Consider the following 24,470-nt stretch of genomic DNA (forward strand, 5'->3'; position numbering starts at 1 on the left):
GGTCTATATAAAAGAGACTTCAGATACAGTATTAGGGGACCACCAAGGTCTATATAAAAGCATCCAAAGAGCACTGTGTCATTGGACCTTCAAGAGGTGGGAACCAGAGAAAGGTTTGGGGGTTTTGCTTGAAATTGAAGTTATACTATGAAACATCCTACAGGAATTTAGAGTAATAAACTTTTAATCGTTAAGTTCATGTCAGAATAACACTTACTTTAAAGTCAAGGTAATTTGTTTCCATTTTCAGATCACTTCAATTTTTTTAAACATTTACATTGAGTTCATGACTTGAAATGATGAGTTGAGTGAATGCATAACATGTTATTTTTTTTAAATTGTGGTCTGAAGATTAGTGTTCCCTTCAGTCCCTCATTAACTTATGATGACAACAAAGTCACAGAAGAGATCTTTCTACTGACGCTGGCTCCACAGCCACATGAAACTGTGAAAATGGAAATCAAATCTAAAGTGCGACCAAACAGTTGTTTCAATTTCAAAATGTTTCCCAGTGTGTTGTGTGGAATGCGCTCCCAGAAGGAATCCGCGTGGCGGTGATTCGTGTGCTGACCTTGGGTGCCGACCACGATGACCGGGATGTCCGTGCGCTGTGCACCCAGCTGACTGTAGAGCTGGTAGAGCTCCTGGAAGCTGCCCTCGTTCTCCAGACTAAAGACCAGGATCACTGCGTCCACCCAGCTGCTGAACTGAGGGAGGAAGAGGAAGATAGAGGATCAAGTCTGCAGGTATTCTCTTTCTCACTCTCTCTCACAATGACAACGTTGCCAAGGCATCAGACAAAACACAATTAACATTTATATGTACATTATCACACTATTAGGATAAGTTTTTATCATTTAAAAAAAGTAAACTCTAATACACATGTAAAGACAGTCAAATTTAACATTAGATATAAACATGTACAGATATTCAAAACTGGGACCTTTTTGTGTGTGTGTTGTGTGTTTAATGGTCAAATCATTTCCGCTGGGCTTGTAGGCCCTCATATGGTTAAGATTTATCATAAAACATAGTATTTTATAAAAACTACAATCAGATGAATGTAGTGGAGTAAAAAACACTTATACTTATACAACACTTATATTACTCAAGGACAGTACCTGAGTAAATGTGCAATACATTCTAGCACTGAAGTCTGCAGGTTACAGTTTTGCACACTTACTGCTGTCTCTCTCTCTCTCTCACACACACACACACACACACACACACACACACGCACACACACACACACACACACAAACACACGCGCACACAAACACAAACACACCTGTGCATCTGGCGGTCCAGCTTCCTCCCGGATCAGCAACAAATGACTCTGTCCATCCACCAGCACTTCCTTTTTATACCTCCCACCTGACAGGGACAATGACAGACAACAGACAAGATGAAGATGATGGAGGATGAAACCATATCACACAACACGCTGCATCTCTCTCAACAAAAACAATCAACTGGGACAAAACATGTTGGTATTTATAAACCAAAAACATTTTTTCCCCCGCTCACTCAACTACCTAAAGGATCAGCAGTGGAGGAAGAGCTCAGACCATTAAAGTTTGATTTAACCATTCACACACTGGTGCCTGTACAAGGTGCCGCCTGCTCATCAGATACATTCTCACACACATTTACAAATGTAAATGTAAAGTACGAGCTATAAACTGAATGGCTTATTAAGTTGTTTTTTTTAGGGTCACAACCATGAATGTTTTTATATTTTATTATAATTTAATTTCTGGAGGGGAGCTTAAATTGATAAGAATATAGGACATTCATACAAACACAAGCATTGTACTTCTGCCTGTAACTCTCACTCTTAATTACTCTGTTTGTACTGTCTAGACTGCTTTGTATACTAGATTTTATGTTGTACATACTGTTTATATTGTACATGTTGACTACTACTGAAGTAAAAGTATCAGTATAATCATGAATATGTACCTAAAGAAGTAAGTAGATGACGCTGACTCTTAAAATAGTAGATATTCCATCATTATAATATTATTACTCATGCAATATTGTAGAAGCAGGAGTTACTGTTGTAGTTTTTTAAGGCTGAGCTCATTATGATGATTAAACTAATTATTTTCTTCATTAATTGATAGTTTTGTTTGTGAAAAATGAAAACAGCTGTAGTAATAACCCAAAGGGAGACCTTCATATTTGAACTAAATTGAAATAAGTAAAAAGTACAATATTTCCCTCTGAAATGTTGTGCAGTATAAGTACAAAGGGGCATTAAAAGAAATGACTCAAACAAAGTACAAGTAGCTCAAATGTGTACGGTACTTGAGTAAATGTATTTGGTTACATTCCACCACTGTAAAGGACACATAATACACATATTGTGTACTTGTGCATGTTTCTCACCCTCAGGCTTCTCAAGTGCAACATAGCTGCCCGTGATGTATTTGTTCACCAGTGCTGACTTGCCGCTTTTTGGACTTCCCAGAATGCCCTGAGAGAAGAGGGAAGGAAATATAACGGCAGAAAGTTAATTCAGGCTCGATCACAGTGTGATGTATCAAATATAACTCTCAGACAGAACCAGTTCCCCCATCTGATAGGCTTTTGTTCCTTTCAGTCATGTTTAGTCTATTGTCTGTAGCCAGCGGTTCATAGAATTTAGACACTAATGAATGTATCCCGGTATAGCATGTTTGCTGGTAATTCAATAAATAAATAATCTGAAATAAACCCATGAGTATTGTTTCCGTTTATTAAGAACTTTAGTGCAAAATGAACATATTGTGATGTCCTACTGCATCCAGTCGGACTTTGCAGGAGGCTAGCTAGCATGCTTTTCTGGCTATTCTTACCCACAATCCTTTGAGCGCATACATGATCAAGAGGGTCAAAAGTCAAGCCGCAATGTTATAAAGTAGTTATTGTCCCAACTGCATGCATACTGCCTTTAACAGTAGCTTACATCATTTGTAGGGGCACTCTGCAGTACACACCAACATTTAAAAGAAAAAGCGTGCGGTTTGGAATGCAGCCGATATAGAAGAATATCAACCATAAGACATTTTTATATTGTTTTTATGATAGCTATCGCTCAGCCCTACACATAAAAGCATTTGTGATTGTGTAAGTTTGCTAGAGACTTCTTTAATAAAATGACACAATATTAATAAATGGAGTTAATCCTTCTGTTTGTGGTGTACTGGCAGTGAATGTGTGTGGTAGTGTAACTGGTGCCTCACCAGTCTGAGCTCTGGGATGGATTTGCTCAGGGTCCACTCCTGGCTGTTGGCAATATTTACTGGGGAAAGAGAGAGAGAGAGAGAGAGAGAGAGAGAGAGATTCATCATTTTGATCATGTGCAGTGTAAAAGAGCCTCCGTCATACCGGCCATGTGGGAGAGCCATAAATCACACAGCTGCTGTGTGACTGGTCGCCAGAAGCATCCGTGTGGCCTCGCAGGTCGTTTTAATGAAGGTAACCTTTCAGTCACAAGATGCAGCCGCAACACTCGTCATCCACTTAGCTCCCTGCGTGCTGTAAACGACGGGCAGCTGCGAGGTGAGTTACTGTGGCCTTTGCTGGATGCTTCAGTTCAGCTGCCACTCAAACGTTCAAAGACTCATACAGCATCTCCCCTTTGAACTAGAGCTGCAACCATCGATTCTTGTTTGGATTGATTAACCTTTTGACAATAAATCATCATAAAATAGTGCAGAAATAGCCATGGAGATGTCTACAAAGTGCCTGAGACTAATCCAAAACCCAAAGATCTTCAGTTTACAATGAAATGAATCAGCAAATCCTCACTTTCATTTGTAGTAGATTATCAAACTGCGGGCAACCTCTGAAACAATAATATAAAATAATACAACCTAAACTCATCAACATATTGAAACGAATTTCCCCAAAACTTCATACTTTACGTGACCTTCACTGCCCAACTACATCATCTTTAATCTCTGTCATTAACCCACATCCTTATTTATCATCCAAGTTTCATAACAAGTATTCTTTAAATACATATGCCCACACATATAGTGAATATGCCATTAAAAGAATGAACAACCCTTTACACTTCATGTAGCCTAGTGTATGTAATGCTCATAACTTTCACCTTGTAGAAATTGTATAATACACTGACTCCTTAACAAACATTGTAAGATATAAGTGTAAAGTTTAGATACAAATGCATTTATCTTTTTATTTATTTAAATGTTGCTTAACCATGACCATGATCCACCTACTCTTATTGCTTAAAAATTATCTTTTCATCCTTTTTCTGAGTCAAGTAATCATTTCAGCTTTTTTTTTGCTGGTGTGTGTGATGGAGAAACAACATGAACCTTCAAATGTACACACACACACACACACACACGCGTGGATGCACACACCCACATACACATCATGCAGTACAGTAGAGGGGTCAGGTTGCACACAGCTGTGCCAGTGTCCCTCCTGGGCCAAAGAGAGGTGGCCTGTCCCCGATGTGATGTGACGCTCACACCCAGATACCCAGCTGTGCCTTCAGAGGGACCAGAATAAAAAGACACAGAGGGACAGCCTTAGGGGAGGCTTAGACTTTTTCAGAGACAGAAAAAGCATACACTCAGTTGTCAGTTTATTATTAGGTACACCACAGCTAAAACTAAAGCAGTCTACTACAATAAACTTGAGCAACTAATGCAATAAATCCCCTTGTTTAAAAAAAAAAAGTAATGATTTTTAGTCTTTTCATTGATCCCAGTGGGAAAATTCCAATTTACACTCTGTTTTGGTCACCACACACACATGCTCAGGTCCTATACATGCACATATGGAGAAATGTCAGAGTGAGTGGGCTGCCAGCTGATCCAGGGCCCTGATCAGCTTGGGGGGGGGCTTGCTCAAGAGCACCTGGCAGGGCTCAAGAGCAAAACTGGCAGCTCTTCAGCCATCAATTCTCACTCCATACTTTGGTCCATAAGGGGACTTGAACCAGCGTCCTTCCGGTTCCCAACCCATCATCCCACTGCCTGGCTGTTGATGCGACTGTATGAGCATTTGGGAGGGTGGAGGTTGTGGTGCTGTGCAACTACATTGTGATATACATGCTATATTACTGTAGGCCTACTCTTATTGATATTAATAAGGTGGACAAAATAACAGAAACACGTGTCAGTATAACACAATATGATTCAGCATCACAAACTGCAGCCTCCAAAATGGTCATGCAGTTGAAACAACATTATAACTTTCATGAAAAAAGAATTTATTGCAGGATTGTTGCGTTACACTGCTGTACGTGTACCTAATAAACTGGTAACTGAGTGTACCCAGTAAAACCAAGAGTCTACAGCCACGCTGGGGTGCGGATCAGGTACAATCTTTACCGCGTTTAGCATCTCAGTTTAGCTTGTTAGCATGCTCACATTTGGTAATTAGCAGTAAACGCAGAGTACAGCAGAGGCCGATGGGATTGTCAGTAGTTTTGCGCGTATTTAGTTGGAAATGAAAGTATTGGACACATTGAATTTTTGACCTGATCATGGTGCTACTGTTGATTCATTAAGATTTAGGGTCTGGGAACAGAGCTGGGCATCGATTCTCAATAACGTTAAGGTATCAATCAAAATAACCAGGTTGTATTGGGACTTTTCTAGTCAAACGATATCTGCATTTGATTCTTTCTTTAACCAGATCTGGAAAAGATCCAGCCAATCACTGCAAGCGTTCCTTGATTAAACGAGACATGTGATTGGCCCGCCACCGCAGCAGCAGGGTGGCATTGCACTGAATGTTGTCATTCACACAATGGGTATCAAATACAGTTTGATGAAATGTGTCAAATAAAGTACTCGATTAGTATCTGTATCCCTTTAAGGGCACTGCTAATGCCGTTGTTTAAACAACACCCAGCCCTAATGAGGACCATGAACGTCTGTACTGCATTTTATGCCAATCTATCAAGGAGATGTTGAGATATTTCACTGGATACGGGAAGATCGGGACCTGCTGGTAGCCCTAGAGGAAAAGTCAGTAGGATCTAGGAAAAGTCATCCTCTAGGGACCATGTTGCCAAAACTAATTCAGAAATCCAATCAAGATATAAAAAACAGAAGGACGAAATGGACAAATCACAGAAAGACAACAGAGGAGACCCAAAGGTTTTGGGCAGACTATACTGTCTGCCATCTTGGGTGGGAATGTGTGAAGTGTCCTTCCAAGACAGATGATGATTAAAACTCGAGCCTGGTGCTAAATGTATGGAGCGTCCAGGCCAACGGCGCACAGATGCAGCCGGGGACGATGTGCTTCAGACGATGACAAAAAGAAGGCTTACTGTAGAGCTGAGTCCTACCACGCAAACACACAGTTAGTCTATCTTTGTCTAAGTCAAAGCTCTCTTTATGGCCGGCTGCTGTTGCCAAAAGTGATCAGACAGTGTAGTCCTTTTGCTGCCTGACACACAGATTTATACAGAAAGCCAATTATCCACCCTCCTTGCTCCAAACTAATCGTGTGTGATCCACCCTGCGAGGCTGCAACCCCCACATTTCGCCTGTAGCTCACATCCAGAACTGCCAATTTTCTAACTTAAATCATTTTAGGGAAATTTAGTCCGAATCCTCTCTCGTGTGTCAACACACAGTGTCACACACACACACACACACACACGAAGGAACAAACGCACGCACGCACGCACACACACACACACACACACACACACAACCGCCTCATCCTCCTCCACCCCTCTATTTCATCAGACTCTGCCTCTGTAGCAGCAGCAGAAGCAGCAGTCCTGCCGGTTGCCATGGCAACACTTCCTCCTGCCCTCAGTAAATGTGTATGTGTGTATGTATGCATGTATGTATGTATGTATGTATGTATGTATGTATGTGTGCATGTATGTGTGTGTGTGTGTGCAGTCGGAGGGGCTAGTCTCACTACTTGCATGTGTAAAGATGCACACACACAACAGAATACACAATGAGTGAATGAATACATAAAACACACACACTCCCACAGGCTGACACTCGCTCTTTCTTTGAGAAAACACGTTTGTGAAAGAGATGCACTGTTTTAGCCTACGCTGCCAACGTATTAACACCAAAGAGGGGGGAAAACAGCAATGGCAACTCAAGGATCCTTAATTTTGAAATGCCACAGAAATGCTTTTGACGTGATGATGGAATTTAAATTGAATGCCCGATAAAGACACAAAAAAAGCCCCCGGGAAGAACATGTAGTGGGTGGAACATCAAAGACAGGATTAGAAATGTTTTTGATTAGCTTTGGATGCACACTTCCACTTCCCCAATCGCCTCATGTCTTTCCCTGTTTATGGAAATAAAACCAAGGCAAAAATCAGAAAACCCAGAGCAGGGAAACCCAAGCCTCTGCCCCCTTTGGCTTCATTACAAGATTTCAACCCATGCTGGGAACGCTGCTTAAGTGTGTATGTGTGAGTGCAGAGATTACCCCTCCAGCGGTGTGAAATCTGCCCGCCCTCTGAGGGGAATTAGATAAAAACGGTCCAAGATGTTTCTATTGTCAGTTCTCAAATCAAAGAACTTCATGTGTCGTCGAGATGTTTCTCAGCTCGTGACAGCATTATAGCCTGTGAATGTATCTGTGATGGGCTCTTCAACCCTTGTGTAGCCCCCCCGGGTCAAAAAGATGAACACTTTTTTTTAAATTTGAAATTTTCAACGCATTGTTTTTTATTTATTTCACTAACACCACCTTACTGCCACTATTTCAACCCTACTTTTTGGAATCCATGGGCAATAACCTTCATTTTTATGGAATTGTACCTAATGTTTGAGTTAATAAAGCCGAAATTGTGAATTATTTTTGACTAATAGTTAAGATCAGAGGACTGTATATTGATCAGGATGGTGATTTGAAACCTTTTCAATTTTCACCTGAAATTCAATGAAAGTGATTAATTAATTAATCAAAGAGCGTTTTTTTAGTAATTTGGTTAAACAAAATGGCACATTTCTGATACAGGCATTTTTAAAAGTGGTCAAATTTGACCTGAGGACAACAGGAGGGTTAAAAAGATCAACCCCACCCAACCCCACCCCAACTCTTTTTAAATGGATGCCTGTGCACAACTGAAGGAGCTATATGTCTGATAGTTGTTTGGCAAGGGAACTGGAGACAGCAGTGTGTGTGATAATGTGTTTCTGTCATCATGAATGTAGTCAACGTGAAGCTTTTGGAGCTGAAGAGGTGAAAGTGATGTTTTGTGTGTGACTTCCTACCTTCTTCCTCACTGGAGTCTCTCTGTATGTAGACAGGGGGCGCTGTGGAGGATGACCCCGCTGCCCCCGAGCTGCTCTTTGTGAAAATGCCACTGATGAACTTGAGCATCTTCCTGTCTTTAGCGGAGCCCCGTTGGCCTTGCTGGGCCTCCCGGGCCAGCCCCAGGTCTTCAGAGAGACTGTTCAGGTCACTGTTATCCAGCGTGCGGCTTTTACCTTTGCGTGAAGGCTTTTGGGTAGCTGGTGCAGGTGCAGGTAGGGAGGCCGAACCTGTCTTCAGTCTCTCCTTCCTGGGGTTGTCTCTCATCACTGCAACCATGCTACATCCAATCTCCAGAGGTATTCCAGCTTGAGTTTCATCCCGCAGGTCCCTCCATCCGTCAGGCCTGCTTGCCTCGGCCCATGAGGCCCTGCAGGGGCCTGGTGAGCGTGTCGGGATGCGGCAGTCCTTGCGGTCCAGGCTCTGTGCTGAGGTGGGGCTGCGCTCTCTACCTTCTCTGGAATCGCGACCGCGGGTGGCCACATTGCTGTGAGACTTCAGCAGACTCACAGGACGCTGTCCCAGCGGACGGATAGGGAGGCTGGTCCTGGTCGGGGTGCGGCTAGGTTCGACCACCTCTGTTGGTGGTGTTGTGGTCAGTGATGGGGACTTGCATTGCTTTGCCTCTGGGGTGGAAGGCGTCTTCTCGACTCGTGGTGAGTCGATCTCTGCAGACTTTGTCTTCTGAATCATCGCTCTCTCTGCAGGTAAGGGGATTGAGAGGTTGCACGGTGGCTTTTCACTCCCTTTGCTCAGCACATCAACAGTGGAAGGCAGTTTATCCTTCATGGGGCTGAGGGGTTTTCTCTCTCCATCTTTGAGTTCATCTGTTAACTTTTTGCTTTTCACAACAACAGCAGCGTGCTCAGCTCTTTGTTGTTGACCAGCTCCATTCTCAGCCAGTGCAGGAGCTTCACCTTCAGCCTCCACTCTTGCTCCGGCCTCTTCTCTCGCCTTTCCCCCGGGCCCGGCCTCCACCTCCACCCCCTGGGAGCTGTTCTTGGCCTCCCCTCCATTCTCCTCCACAGCCTCTACCTTGACCAGGGTGAGGGAGATGAGGTAGGTGGTGCGTTGCTGCAGGGCGCCGCCTCCACTCATGTGGTCAGGCTTCAGTGGACACACAGTAGATGAATGAAACCAGACGGAGCGACATGAACGACTGACAGTTTGCCAGTGTGTTGGGTTGTGACAGAATCTGACCGCACGACTGAGACTAAAAACTTACATGGAGGGAGATTAAGTTCCTCCTTGGAATATACAACAGCAGAGCGGCTGTTGGTTTCATCCATCCCCCAAATCCCTATTTCTTTGTTTCGATCTGAATTTCAGTCACGGATTTCTTCTCTGACTGTTATTTTCATTTCTCTGGGAGGCAGAAAAAAAAATCCCCTCTTCTTGACAACCTTCAACACGCTGTCAGTGCGGTCCATGAAGCTCTTTTGTTCCTAGAAAACACCCAATTAAAATCTATCCACTGCATATGTATGCAGCTACTGAGACAAATAAATCAACATTATGGCGCCTCATTCCGGATGGTAATTATTTACTTGACCTTATTTTTATGTGCACCACCCCCATCTCATATGTTGCTCAGTCCATCCTCTTCACTCAGAGCCAAAAAAAAAAAATCAGGATTCAATTCAGAATAACAACTGCCCCGCATCATACGTCATCAAGAATGTGATCAACAGCAGCAGTAACCTGAAAAGGTAAAGTCTTTAAAAATGCATCAGTGTCACCCTAAAGCAGCATGGCATAGTACACCCAGAGCTGTATGCTTCCCCGTCCAGATCATGGGCTCTTACTGCAAGCCACACATGTGTGTTGACAGCAGCATCCATTCAGAGAGCGCAGCGGCAGGAAGGCAGGCAGCCTCACGGAGACGCACAGGAAGGACATTGATGAGGGCTGAAGGGGACCAGGAGGAGAAGCCAACAGAAGCCTGGGTGGATATCTGGATGTGCATGGCCAAGTCAGGGCGCGTCCGGCCATCACGCCCCTCTCGCTGTCTCCCAGGCAGCCTGTGTCCTCTGAGTGCATCAGACGTTGAGCATGACAACACAGCGCCGGCACAGAGCAGGCGCTGAGGCGAGTCACTGCTCACACAGCACCCTGATAGAGACACCGTCGCACAGGTTCAACGAGTCCAATCACACACTCACACACATATTCACACACCCTCACACATGCATAGGTCGCACACCGCGTTTCTGTTTCCTGTTCTCACCCACACACTGATCAGAATCACCATTGTCCCTCCCTCTACATGCCCCTCCTTGTTCCAATATGCAATCCATACAATGCAGAAGACTCTGCTTCTCTTCTTTCCCTTTCCCTCCGTAAATCTCTCTCTCTCTGCTGCTCCTCTCAGACTGTGCAGGGTCCCTGCTCTTTATTGCTCATCCCTCCCATCCCCATCATTCCCTCCCCTCCATATTTCTCCCTGCATGCCGAAGGGAGGGGGAAGGCAGCGGGTAAAGCAGCAGTGCACACACATGCTGGACCTGCTAAATGAGGGGAGAACGCAGGAGAAACGATCAACGGCAGGGAGAGGAAAGCAGGCAGGGTTAGTCAGGAATGAAAAAAAGGAAGGATGGATGTTTGTGGAGGGAAAAGGACACTACAGGACGGGACACGGTGTGTCTCTTCCCTGTCTCATTTGTACAGCTGCCAGAATGGCTCCATCAAGATCATCCATCTGTCTTCAACTGTCTATTTGTGTGTGTGTGTGTGTGTGTGTGTGTGTGTGTGGCTTTGTGTGGCTCTGTGTGGCTCCTCCTCAGTAGGAGGCTTGGCTTGTTTGTTGCTAAGGTGTTACAATCTTCCTGGCTCTGGTGGCACAATCATCTCCATGTCCTTCCCTTTTCTTCTTCCTCCTCCTCCTCCTGCTCCTCCTCCTCATCCTCCTCCTCCTCCTGGTACATTCTGTATGGCAATCTCTCCCTGGATCTATGTATCCAAATGGCGTTTCTCTGTGTCGTACATGTGAGTGAGAGAGATTTCCTGTGAGCGTATTGATCTGTAGTCTATTGCTTACCACGGCATGTGTTCATTAGCAGAAGAGGCAAAGCTCTGGGCTCACAGCACGAGACAGATATTGGACATCAATAGTTGGACCACAGAATGCAAAAAGATGTATTGAATGAACACATATACCGTTATTTCTGTGTGAATAAAACAAATCAATTTCAGCCTAACACAGCAAGTTTTTCATGTGATGACGTGGATTAAAAGATATTTAAATTCAAACCTGTTATGCAAAATACACTGCATTACTAACACAATCTAGGCAATAAAATGAATAAAGGCTGCAACTGACGATCCTATTCATTATCCAAAAATTGGAAGATCTTGATCATTTATCATTTAATCTGCAAAAAAGTGAAAACTGTCTGTGACAATTTCCTCAAGGCCCAGTTCATGTCATTTAATGTCATGTTTAGTCCATCCACCAGTCAAAAAAGCAACAAATTGTCATATTTGAGAAGCTGGAACCAGAAAATATTTGGCAGTTGTTTCTTAAAAATTTACTTTAAAACTTATTTTCTAATTTCGATATCTAAATATCCCATAACATCACATAAAACACAACTGAGAGAAATTATTAAACTGGAAAAACTACAAGAGAAACCGATTCAAGTTTGCTGCGTGGAACATCAGAAACACTGCAGCAAAAGATTACACATCCATCACTTGAATTATTACCGGGTGTAATTTCGCGTTAATTACTCTCTGATTATAAAAAACAACCTTGATGTGAAATCAGAGGATGCATTTCCCCACAGTGCACCAGCCTCCCACCATCCTCACATGACACACGATCTGACTGTCCACCTGCTCAGCCCGCTCCCCCCCCTTCCCGTCGGTGAGAGGGCAATAACTACTCTCACTGAATACAAAAGACCTCCGACAGCCAACCGCCTTTGGCTGAAGGGGAAAAACACCCGACCTGAGAGAGGACTGCAGCCGCAGAAATAAAATATTTCTTTAAACCTAAACGCACTTTCTGGGTGATTGATGTTATATGTGTGTAAAAATCCATTTTTTTTAACAAGAACCATGAGGACATGACATGCATGTGTGAGTTGAAGTGCACGTCGGGTTGCTGCAGCTTGCAGTGCTGCACGGTGAATCTAATTATTTTTGAAATAGGCACCCACATATGAAGCAGAAAATCAGATTCTGTTCAGGCAGACACTTTTTTACTGAGGAGATTCGCATGCATGCATGCAGACAAAACACACACACACACACACACTGTCACCTATGGGCGGGTGCTGTCAGATGGACACTGGCCAAGGGCAGTGGTCATGCTGGGTGGTTTCTCCTTTCTCCTTCACTAGGAGCTGTCCTTTCAGTCTTTCCCCCTGTTCTGCTGCCACGCTACAGAGGACACTACCAGTCAGATTCCCATTTAAAAGTCTTGATTTACCCCTACCTTCCCCCTTTTTTTTCATCTCCATCTCCATCTCCATCTCCATCTTTTTCTCAGTCAGCCGATTACATCCCCCTCGCTTATTTTGTCCAAAAAAAAGAGAGGTGGCTCTCTTTCAGCACCGGTGAACTCTGCACTCACACAACCAGGCCCCCATAAAGGATCCACTGACTTTGATCCTCACTCCAGCAGCCTAATTAAACCCCAAAAATGAATTCAGCTGGATGTTCTTACACATAGGGATGGGCTTTTCAGAGCGTGTCAACGTCTGCCAGATCCTAAAAACACCTCAAAGCTGCCCAAAATCCAACAGGCTGCTTGACCTTTAATTCACACATAGACAGAGGAATGTGTAAAATGGCTAACTAAGAAACAACCTGAAATCATAAGCTGGTTATTCCAACCGGTCTGACATCACTAGGGTGCAAAGTAAGCTACATTTACAGAAGTACAACTTTTAAGTGTATGTACTTTACATGAGTATAAGTAAACTTCTGCTCTACATTCCACAGGGAGGTATTCTACTTTTTACCCTACCACATGTTTCTAACTGCAATTGATTCTCCTAAAATATGATTAACTTACTGAATATGATGCAATATAATTAAAGGCCTCTCATACCCACACTGAGATCTTTTAAATTAAAAGTAGCAATACACATTCCACTACAAGTAACAACAAGTCCTGCATTTATGATTTTGATAAACGTGATGATCTGAAAGACTTTAATTAGTATCTATCTATCAATGAATGAGGTAACACGATGATGATGGAGCCTCTGATTGATTATGAATATTACAAACTGGGAGTCCCGGTTGTACACATGTGCAGTACTTTGAATGCACGTAATTGTTGTAAAAGCATAGACAGTTAAAGAAAAGAGACAGCTGTAGCTTAGCTCCAAGATGGCCGACACTCTGCTTGCTTTGAGTCCAACCCCCTATGGGCAGGTTGAAAACATGCAGAACTAGCTGGCTTGTAGTACACCGCCTTTGGGCAAAAATGCCTCAGATGATGCAAAATGACAACTTTTGTGTCTGAGTTTTTTCTTCCAGACACACAATATAGAGATGTCTGGAGGGAGGAAAGCACCGTCTTGAATTTATAATCTTACTGTGTTTTTAATGTAAAATCTTGGGGCGACCTCTAGCTCACCCAGTAAGGGCGTGCGGCCCGTGTTGGCTGAGGTCTTTGCAGCGACCCGGGTCGGAATCCAACCTGCTGCCCTCTGCTGTGTGTCCTCCTCCATCATTCTCCCACCTTTCCTGTCTATCCACTATCTTTCTGAATAAAGGGAGAAAAAAAAATCTTGATCTGAAAAAGTTACTAGCAACTCCAACTGTCAGACACATAGTAGAGTGAAAAACACAACACCTCCCTCTGAGGTGTAGTGGAGTAGAAGTATAAAGTACAACAAAATGGAAATACTCATGTAAAGTACATGTGTATCACAATCTTGCTTATGTACAGTACTTGACTAAATCTACTTAGTTACTTTCCATCAATTCAATCTCCATAATTCAACATTGTGAAAGGAGTCATTTTGCGTAGTCAGTACTTCTACCTTCTACTTTTGATTACATAAAAACGTTATGCACGACACGTCGTGTCATTTTAGCAAGAAAAGGTGGGACGTAGAGACATGAGGAAATGATGTAAAAGTGATCGACTTCACATGTAAAGGCCCTGTTTGTCTGAAAGGAAGTGGCTTTGAGGGCAGTTGCAGATTGGCAGACAGGAAGTAGGCCGCACAGCAGGTTTCATCCTGCTGCCATGGCGATGGCTGCAGAAGGGTGATGCCATTGGTTGCCCGTGTCCAGAGGCTGAGTGATAGATAAATGCCACTGTGTACCAGGACTCCAGGAGGTGAATTTTTGCCCTCTGAGTGAAGTGAGAATGAAAAAGAACATTGACTTCCTCGAAAAGAAAAGACACACCAACTGACACAGGAAGCACAGAGGAAAATATCAATCACCTACACGATCACGTTCCCTCACTCCCCACCGCTAACGACTTAACACACTGTGAACCGAAAGCTTCACAAGACTTTTTTTCTGTTAACTATTTTAAGAGAAGGCAGTAAAGTGAGAACGCTGAGAGTTAGCCCATGCAACAAATTCTGATAACCTTTGGATAAGAACTTTATCTCACAGGTAACATGTTGCGCTCTTCCTCAAAGACAGGAAAGAAAGTATGCGCTTACCTTGGATGCTGTGGAGGTAAACTTTAAGACCTGAGCGCAGCTGTTGATCTGTGACTCTTTCAAACTGCTTGGAAAGTCTGTTGATGGCACTCTGGAGAGATTCATGCCTCTTGATCTCTGCTTTTATTGCAGTGGAGTTTACTGATTTGCTGTTGCTGCTCATCCTGACACATCGATCTCTTAGTAAACTGAAGCTAAAATGCCTCACTTCAGCCCATTTGAACCCCCGGGGTGTTTGTTCCACAAGATGAACACAGACTTTAAGAAACAGAAGCGGCACGAAAATGAGGCACCGGCTGCTTGGGGTTTCTCTCTCTCTCGCTCTAGACCACAAAAAGTCAGCTCACGACAACGTACGGCTCAGTTTCCTCTGCAGGTTTGAACTGAACTGAATTCACTTCCTTATTTCAAACCATATTCTCATACACAGCAGCTCTGAATGCTGCGGTGGGCAAACCATTGTAACGGCGTCTGAGGCTACACCGTAGACTCTACTGCTGCTAATAAAGCAACAAAAACATAATAAATATTAAACTGTAACCACAGTTGATGTGTTTAGGCAACGTTGTCTCTCTATTAGAAGACACACTGTTTTTTCACTCTGTAAATGATCCACTGCTGTCAGACACATTGCAGAGACAGAGAGGACAGTTATCAGTGCACCTGGTGAAAAGGGCTAAAAGTATGGGAAGCATATGTGGACTATTGATTGTGAATGGTGATCTATCATTAGGCAACACAGTGGATACGAAGGCTGTGCTGTCATGATGTTAATCTGCTGAGCCCCCCTGACAGGCTCTGTTTATGTTAAGTGTGAAATACAGAATACCTCTTCAAAAAAAGCCAATCAAAAAGTCTCTTCTGTGTCTTATAAGTAGAGCAGCTCCACTGATCTTACAGATTACTCTCGGCTTCCTGAGATTTGGTGGTTAAAAATCATAAAAAGTTATGAGTGAATAATCAACTGCTAATGTCAAACATCTCTTTTTTCTTTGTCATGCTATGACACTGACGCCCCACTGATGTATTACCAAGCCTATTGTGTCATCCTTGTGTAACAACTGTACTGTCATCACCAGTGAGAGCCTGATGATAGTACACACTGTGTTCACACAGACATCGGAATCCTGTTTCCACTCCTATATATCACTTTCACTGTACAAATGTAACTTTTAGTAACCATATTTATTATTTTTAACCTTTTACTTTTTTTTTACAATCCTCTTTGAGCTGTTAGTTTACGTGTGTATGTGTATATGCATGTGTATATAATATGTGTGTACACCTTTTATGACACTTACTTGGCCATTAAGGCTGAGTTTGATTTTAAAATTTTTACTTTTCTTTATTTTTTTGATTATAGACCAAAGAAAGCCTCTATGACCTTTTTTGTTCCAAATATGGCTTCATCCTAACGGTGACAAATGGTTGACACCCTGACGTCACATGCGGTGTTGACGTCATCAGACACGCCCTCTCCATTGACCAAAAACATTTGGGTCCAGACGTGAGAGGTCCGGAGAGCCCGATAACACTGATTTTTTTTAAATATTATTATTAAGTCTTATTCATTAGCCGATAAAGGTTTTTCGAATATGGTCTGTGGCGGATTCACCTGTTCCAAAAATGCACTTTGTTCCCTGAATGTGGTTTATATGGTGAGTGTACAAAATGGATCATCATGCTAACTTTTACCTAGCTAGCTGCGTTATCTTAGCCTGACTAGCTAGCTAGCCTCTGTGTTAACTAGCATAATTTTATCTAGGCGCAGAAAGATGACTGATTTTGTTTCAAATTGCTCTGTTTTTATTTTGCAGACAATTCATGGTATGTACTCATTTCTATTCATTACATATTAAAAAGTTAGAAATGTCTAGTGTAACGTTAGCTACAATGTAGTAATATTAGCTAACTGTAGCTAGCCTCTAAGCTATCACCGTTATGTGAATGGAAGCTACCGTTAGCTGGTAGGCCAACTGACCCCAAAAATGTGAAATTGACACGCTTGAAGGATTTATCTACCACGTCCCCTCCGCTTAGCAGTCACCTGAGCACACCACGATTTCATAAGCTCACGTGTTAGTTGGTGTTTATGTGAATTGGGATAGTCAACATGTTAGCTTCAGCTCTGCTAACATAAACTCACAATGAACTGAGGCTTCAACCCAGATCTGACATCTCGGGGTGCTTGTGCTAATGAAATCTAGTACAACAGACCTGTAGACCTGTTCTCAAACTAAACAGCTAGGAATGTTTGAGGGAAGAATAGACCTTATGGCTGTGCGTTGTGGATTTTCTTGTTACTTTGCCCCTCCATATAGCTATTTGAATTGAGTAGAATAAGGTTCAAGGCACTGTTGACTATCATTACTGATGTGTCCCTCCGCCATGTGTTCAGTATTGTTGGTTGATGTGTGCCAGTGGACAAATGTCTTTGTCATGACTATTTCTACTGTGTATAGCTGAAAAGACAGAAAATAAGACAGAAATCCAAACAAAAAGTAAGCTTATCAATAGGGTGCTAAAAAAAAGAAATGTACCAGTTTAGCCCATTAAAGAAAATTAACTTTATAAGTTCCAAATATATAATAATTCAAAATACTACACATTAGAAATGGTGACACTGCACATTTTATTATTGAGTTGTCTGTTTTAGTATGTGTAGTCTACTGGGAGCAAATAACTAATGCTTAATAGATATTCTGCATTTATTTCTCCTTTTATTATGCTATATTTTGTCATGATTGTGTACCGTTCACATTTGTTTTTATGTTTAACAGTTTGTTTTTTTCAGAAAATTTCCACACACACACATCCATCAGAAAAATGAAGCAGTACACAGACGACAAAATAAACTAAAAGGAAGACAAAGCGGGACCGGAGACGAAAACTAAACTAATAATACATTTTAGAAAATCATTAAAGAAATAGACAGTGATGCATAGAGCCCTTGAGTTTACAACCTTGCCTATATGTACGTACAATTTTCTATCAAAATGTACGCCTCAGTGATGTTTCCTAGTTAAATGCTATGTTCATGAGCCGGAACGCCATTAAATGCCCAAAGTGTACGAATGACACTTCCCCCATTTTAAGTTGCACTTATCAAGCAACCAATGGGACAGTTGTTCAAGGGCAGCCAGCTGGCCTTGCCACAAATCCAGTGCTGCTGCTGAGGAGGCCTTCCATTCTTCGACCAGACAAGTTTTTGGGCTAACATAAGGACAGTCTGGGTCCAGTTAGAGAGAGGAGGGGTCAGGTCTCTTAGGGCGTTTTCACACCTGTAGGTTGTTTGCTTTGGTCCAAATCAGTTGGTGAGTTAGTAAACTTGGAGCGCTCTGTCCTCAGTCGGTTTGGTTTGGTTTCACACCTGGAAAAATCCAAGCGTACCAAATTGTGTCATCACAAATCAGGCAATAATGTCAAGCCCTCTCATTGGTCGGATCGGTCTGGGGGTGGGAGCAAGAAAGCTGTTTTATTTTCATGACAGTTTTAATTGCTCTTGAGTTTTATGTCACTTTGAATTGCCTTGTTGCTGTAATGTGCTGTAGAAATAAAGTTGCCTTGCCTTACAAACTTAGCCCGTCAGTCAGTAACCAGGGCATTCAAACCCCTTTTATACCTGCCTGTCTCAGAGAAAGTGCAACTTCAACAGCGCCGCTAAGCGTTATTATGGATCCAACGTAACTTTTATCAAGTTGGGTTATGTTACTGTGCGTCAGCATGGACGTCTGGCCAATAGCAGTGTGTGAATGCTGCTGAAGAGCGGGCCTTTTCCAGAAGCTGCGTGAGTTCCATAACAACACCGGGGCTTCTTTCAGCTCACCATTAATATCAAATCGCAGTGAACAGTGTATGGGTGAAGTTTTGAAAAGTGTAACCACATTTGCAACTGCTTTACCGGGGCGGCTGTGGCTCAGTGGTAGGGCGGTTGCCTGCCATTCGGAAGGTTGGTGGTTCAATCCCTGTCCCAGCAGTCCCATGTCGATGTGTCCTTGGGCAAGACACTGAACCCCGAGTTGCCTCCGATGCGCATTTGCACCGGTTGATCAAGCGTAAATCAGTCCACGGTCGTACTGACATAATTGGGTAGGTACCCAAAAAAAGGACAGAGCTCGGTACCTAACTCTAGTTAGACATAGCCAACATAATCATGTTTTTCATATCAAGTATTAAGTCACAACGGGCTTGATTGTGTTTGTTTAACTCGCTCTTATTTGTGGTCTTAATTCTTTTTAAGTCTAACAGGTACGTACTTAGAGAAAGATGTTGGGGTAAATATGACATTGACATGTGCGCTGTTCGCCTTCTGTTGTGACACACAGGGAGCCACACAGTCGCCTCACACTTGAGGCATGCACGGCCCAATTAGTCAGAACATGATGTACACATGCCACCAATCCTTTTGACCGCTGAGTCATTGAAACTGTCACAAGTGTGATGCTGTAGTTGCTGTGCAAAATCAAGGCAGTAAAAGAAGACCTATGAAGAAGAAAAGAAGGACAAATAGTCCCTTCACAAAAAGACGACCTCATGGGTCAGCCATGACAATACAATATGAATTCTGGAACGGTTTGTCAGCTCCCTCCCTATGGTAGAGGGATAAGCTCATTATTTAAAGCCATTAATATTAAAGAAGTAAATATGTTTCGATACCTTACCTTACACATGCATTATATGTTTGGCTAACTAGAGTTAATAGCAGAGTTTTCCTTAGCTCTGTAAAAGACTTAAGCGCACATATTTGTCTAGAAAATGTTTTTCAATTAAAATGAATGCAATTTCCCTATACATTTTGAGTCTCTTTTGGGGATTTTGTCTCTTTGTAGTGGTATGTGTGTCTCTTTTTGATCATTTGTGTTTTCTTTGGGTAGTTTTGCGTCTCTGTTGTCATGTAGCGTCTCTTTGTAGTCGGTTGGTGGTAGTTTTACGTCTCTTTTCCACATGACATTGGACTGTAATTATTTCTGGGCTAACCTAGAGTAGATAATGAATTATAAATATCAATCAAAAATCCTAAAGACAAATCTTAAAATCTGAAGTCCGACTACAGTTATTAGATCTGAGTAAAGTGTTTCACTTACATTCATTTGGCTTTGGTGCGTCCGAAAACTGCTCAGGTGGAGCCCCTAAACCTTCCAAAGGAAGGGAAACCCCTGCATGGGAAAACTGTTGTTTGTGTTAATCAAAACAGTGCTGTGACTATGTGATGAGCTCGGTCCCATCAAATGCACGCTGCCTGGGCTGGCTGGATAACTTCCTTCTCTCTTCTCCCTCCAGCTGGTTGGGCTGCTGCTGATTGGAGTAGCAGCATGGGGGAAGGGCTTTGGCTTGGTGTCCAGCATCCACATCATCGGAGGGGTCATCGCAGTGGGCGTCTTCCTGCTGCTCATTGCTATCGTTGGACTCGTCGGAGCGATACACCATCACCAAGTCATGCTTTTCTTTGTATCCTCGCCCCTCGTTGGCATTGACCCGCCCAAGGTTGGCGGGTCATTTGCGCCGCAGTGGGATTTGAAAATTGAAAGAATGTGGTGGTTGGTTTTTTGTTGTGCCATCTTGTCTGTTTCTTTAACTCCTTGCTCCCAGTACATGGTCATTCTCTTTATCGTATTCCTGTTCCAATTTGGAGTTTCCTGTTCCTGCTTGGCAATGAACGGCGGTCAGCAGGTACCCAAACTCTATTTTGAACACGTTTATTATGTCTGTCACGTTGCATTCATGTTCCTTTTAACACTTAGCAAAACATATGGACGTCTTCATAAATACATTTCGGGACTTATACAAGCGAATCACTTCATTTTGTTTGTCTTGTTCGCCTTTCCAGGAGGCCCTTCTGAACTCTGCTTGGGGAATGTTGGAGAACAAGACCAAGATGGACCTGGAGAACCAGCTGAACTGCTGTGGGCTGCTCGACGTCCCCGAAAGTCAGGCCCAGTTTGATCTGGATGTGGCTCACTGTACCGCTGTAAGTCTAAGATATCCCCCCCCGCTCATTCTATTTCTTAAAAGAAAACCTGCTTAAACAGCAACATTGCAGTTGTGAGTGGCTACATATATAAACTTTATTTTGTTTCTATCATTCACATTGTATATGGTGTTTACATAAAGTATTTACCTACATCATAGATAAATATTGCTGTCTCATATTGTTTCCTGTCCACTGAATATAATAAGCATTTCCTTTAACCCAGAATAGATTAAGAGTAGTCTATCTGATGTCGTTCTCAGAATAGATTTTAGTAGCGAATACTGGTTTAGCAGACAAACCTGACTAAAGGCCGCGTTATTCTATGTCTTTTATTCCAGTTATGCAAAAGTGAAAGCTGTCACACCTGCGGGGATTTGATGCTGACTCATGCAACAGTGGCTCTGAAGATTCTCGGGGGCGTAGGGCTCTTCTTCAGCTTCACAGAGGTGAGTGTCCAGACTGCAGACCCACATCTCCTCCCATCTCATTTAATCAGTCTGAATCGTCTTTGAAGGACAGAGAAAGACACTGAATTGAGCTTAACGCCAATTGGAGTGATTGCTTTAACTAGCCAAATGGACATACACACATGCCCATGTCCACTTCTTGGGGATGAAAAATTCCATCAAGTTCAAATTGTGGTTTCCTTAGATATTTTTATTGAGTCATCCAGTTATTTCAAGGTTGGCAGTTTGGTGTCTTGTTCCCACTAAAGGACCAGTTACACCAGCATTTAAAAATATAAGAATTAATTTCATTTGAATAGAATCTGTGAAATAAATCCATGCAAACATTTTGGATTTAACTTTGGTGAACCTTGATGCACATAAATGCACCATTGATGTTGCTGACCTATGAAGGAATGGCAAGCCTGGGATTAAACAATAGAGGTAGCTAGCATATGAGCTATCCAGTCTGCTCAGAGGAATAGTTTTCAGACATTTGTGAGAAAGTGAAGTAAAGTGTGTGTGAAGTAGTTGTCCTGTGACTGACTCTGAATGAAATGATGTACAATGCTGAGAGCATGATGCCAGGGGGAATAAACGGCTCAGTGCAGAGGAAACGGGAAGAAGCTCCTGTGACTCATTACCGCTACCAGTTTCCTGGCTGCAGCATGACATCATGACTTGAATAATAATCACACACGCATAATTCACACGCAATCGCGAGGTAATAAGAGTCAGTGGAGGCCAAACAGCGTTGATAATTATGCTAAAAAGCGAGTATGCGTTGCGATGACAAGCCAGTAATGGCAGATGAATTGGCGTGTCATACTTACGCCGTTTCATGAGATTAGTCTGCTGGCTGGTTAGCATGTTAGCAGTTAGCTCACATACTACCCCTGTGAGTAGTCCCAACGTCAGCAACCTTTTAGCACCACATATCTTGTGCTGACGTGCTGATGGGTTTTGTTGGTGTGACCGTGTCTTTATCTTCTTGTCTCTGTCTTGAACAGATCCTGGGAGTGTGGCTCGCCGTGCGCTACAGGAACCAGAAGGATCCACGGGCAAACCCAAGTGCTTTCCTATAGTCTGTCCCGCGAACGCCGCGCAGCGCCGTAGATGCTGTTTCAGACACACCGGTACACATAGAATCATGCACATGTAGAGGCAGACACTCCGACATCCAATACAGTACTAGACCAACCACAACAACACAGAAGGAACGAGCGAGCGCACGCAGCACCTGACAAACACTGAAACGAAACACACACACACCTTCACCTGAGACTGCGAAACTACAACAACCTGTCCAGAAATATTGCAAGAGCTCCAGCTGGAAGACCTGGGTACTTATGTATGAAAGGATAACTTGGGACCCAGCCTTGATTTGAGTACCAGATTTCTTGCTAGTTGAGGGATGAGACATCTCTGCATGTGTCCTGCGCAGACAAACCGCCTCTTTGTTGATTTCTTTCCACACACCAACCAAATGACTGGGCCCTGTCCAACAAAATAACCTGTATGCACCTTGAGTTTTTTGCCCTCTCGTCTCTAATGTAGTGGCACCACACAACATCAAATATATTCCCCCGCTCAGTGCTATCAGTGAAGTGTAGAACTGTATACTCGGACATGTCCCCAGACATGTATAGTATGGGGGTGGGGGGGCACATACTGGACATGTGTTGTAAAGTAGTTTTAAAACTGTATGTAAATGTTCTTTTTCCACACATGCCGGGATTTAACAGGATTAGGAAGCGAGAATAGATGTTGTCATGTAGTTATTAGTGTTTGGGGTTCAAAGTATTTATGAACTGTAACTGAGCCAACTAACTTTTAACAGTCTGAGATGTTAGGACGCCAATGGACTGCATCCGGGATGTTGTACATAGTCTTTTCTAAATCCTTCTCGATGGGTTTGGTATGTAGTTGCCCCTCTAGTTAGGAAGTTTGCCTGCATCGTTTGAAGGTCCAAATCATCGACTCCATCCTGCGTTTAAGAAGTTCCTTTGTGCCGCACGGTGACGTTGTTTAGTATAGATTCTGGTTGTAGAGAAGTGGATTCAGGTATGTGTCATTACTTCCTGTGTAACTGGAAGAAATCACAAAAGTAAAAAAAAATAATTATGATTTAAAATAATTGGGTAAATGTGGACAGCGCTGATTATTGCAAACCCAATTTTGTTTTTAATAGTATTAATTGTGAAAATGCTCTCTTGGTTGCAATTGTTTTTAAATATATTTTAAAATAATGTATGTTCTCTGTTGCCATCAGCTGTTTTTTGTTCATCAGTGTTAAATGCTTTGTAAAAAGATTTGTTTGAAATATTTTCAGGATCTATTTAAGTTTAGTTTAAGATGCACATTAGGCTAAAGTTTTGTGTTGTAGTTTTGATGATGTCATTTTGACGCCTAGCTCAAGGTTTGACATTTCCTGTTGATAAATCACTGCTCATTAATTCTCTCTTTTTGAGATGTTTTCTCTTTTTGACTTGCTTAAAGGACTAACACAAACTGTAATTATGTCTTACTTGAACCTGTCAACTTGGCTGATATGGATTTCCTGCTGCTGATTTGGAGTCATCGTTGATGTAAACAAACATTTTGACAGATCTTAAGCATTGGTATGCCATATATTAAACCTGACTTTGAATTTGTGTGCACTTGTTATTCAAATGTATCTTGGATTTTTGAGACTTAATTTTCCAAATAATAAAACCTGAAATCGGACACTGTCTCCCTCTGGTCATTTTTTTGAAGGTGCCATGTCATGGTGCTCTTTGGATGCTTTTAGATAGATTTTAGTGGTCCCATAATACTGAATCTGAAGTCTCTTTATATAGACCTTAGTGGTCCCTAATACTGTATCTGTAGTCTCTTTTATCTAGAACTAAGTGGACCCTAATACTGTATCTAAAGTCTATTTTATATAGACCTTAGTGGTCCCTAATACTATATCTGAGGTCTCTTTTACATGGACCTTAGTGGTCCCTAATACTGTATCTGAAGTCTCTTTATATAGACCTTAGTGGTCCCTAATACTGTATCTGAAGTCTCTTTATATAGACCTTAGTGGTCCCTAATACTGTATCTAAAGTCTATTTTATATAGACCTTAGTGGTCCCTAATACTGTATCTGAA

The 24,470-nt window shown here is 42.5% G+C and overlaps 2 protein-coding genes across 6 annotated transcripts in view; one reads left to right on the top strand and one right to left on the bottom strand.

Annotated features, from left to right (window-relative positions):
• agap2 (ArfGAP with GTPase domain, ankyrin repeat and PH domain 2) overlaps positions 1-15,293 on the bottom strand; it is a 29,395-nt gene extending 14,102 nt beyond the window's left edge. For 2 of the 5 annotated variants that reach the window (XM_034875647.1, XM_034875646.1), the window contains exons 1-5: positions 14,916-15,293; positions 3,228-3,286; positions 2,392-2,479; positions 1,289-1,374; positions 572-707 (exon numbers count right to left, since the gene is read on the bottom strand). In XM_034875647.1, coding sequence (XP_034731538.1) covers positions 572-707; positions 1,289-1,374; positions 2,392-2,479; positions 3,228-3,286; positions 14,916-15,078 — 532 coding nt within the window. In that variant the 5' untranslated portion in view covers positions 15,079-15,293. Of the gene's footprint in view, positions 1-571; positions 708-1,288; positions 1,375-2,391; positions 2,480-3,227; positions 3,287-8,237; positions 10,801-14,915 lie in introns of those variants that run through there. The other 3 variants (XM_034875643.1, XM_034875645.1, XM_034875644.1) reach the window with 3 other exon arrangements.
• A 1,080-nt stretch (positions 15,294-16,373) lies between these two features.
• On the top strand, positions 16,374-24,059 carry tspan31 (tetraspanin 31). The gene is made up of 6 exons (XM_034875681.1): positions 16,374-16,573; positions 20,196-20,363; positions 20,505-20,585; positions 20,743-20,883; positions 21,225-21,332; positions 22,343-24,059. Exons 1-6 carry the CDS (start codon positions 16,511-16,513, stop codon positions 22,415-22,417), a joined length of 636 nt encoding a protein of 211 aa, XP_034731572.1. The 5' UTR covers positions 16,374-16,510; the 3' UTR covers positions 22,418-24,059.
• The last annotated feature ends 411 nt before the right edge of the window (positions 24,060-24,470 follow it).

This window comes from Etheostoma cragini, chromosome 7 (assembly GCF_013103735.1).
Source record: "Etheostoma cragini isolate CJK2018 chromosome 7, CSU_Ecrag_1.0, whole genome shotgun sequence".
In the NCBI taxonomy this organism is placed as follows: Eukaryota; Metazoa; Chordata; class Actinopteri; order Perciformes; family Percidae; genus Etheostoma; species Etheostoma cragini.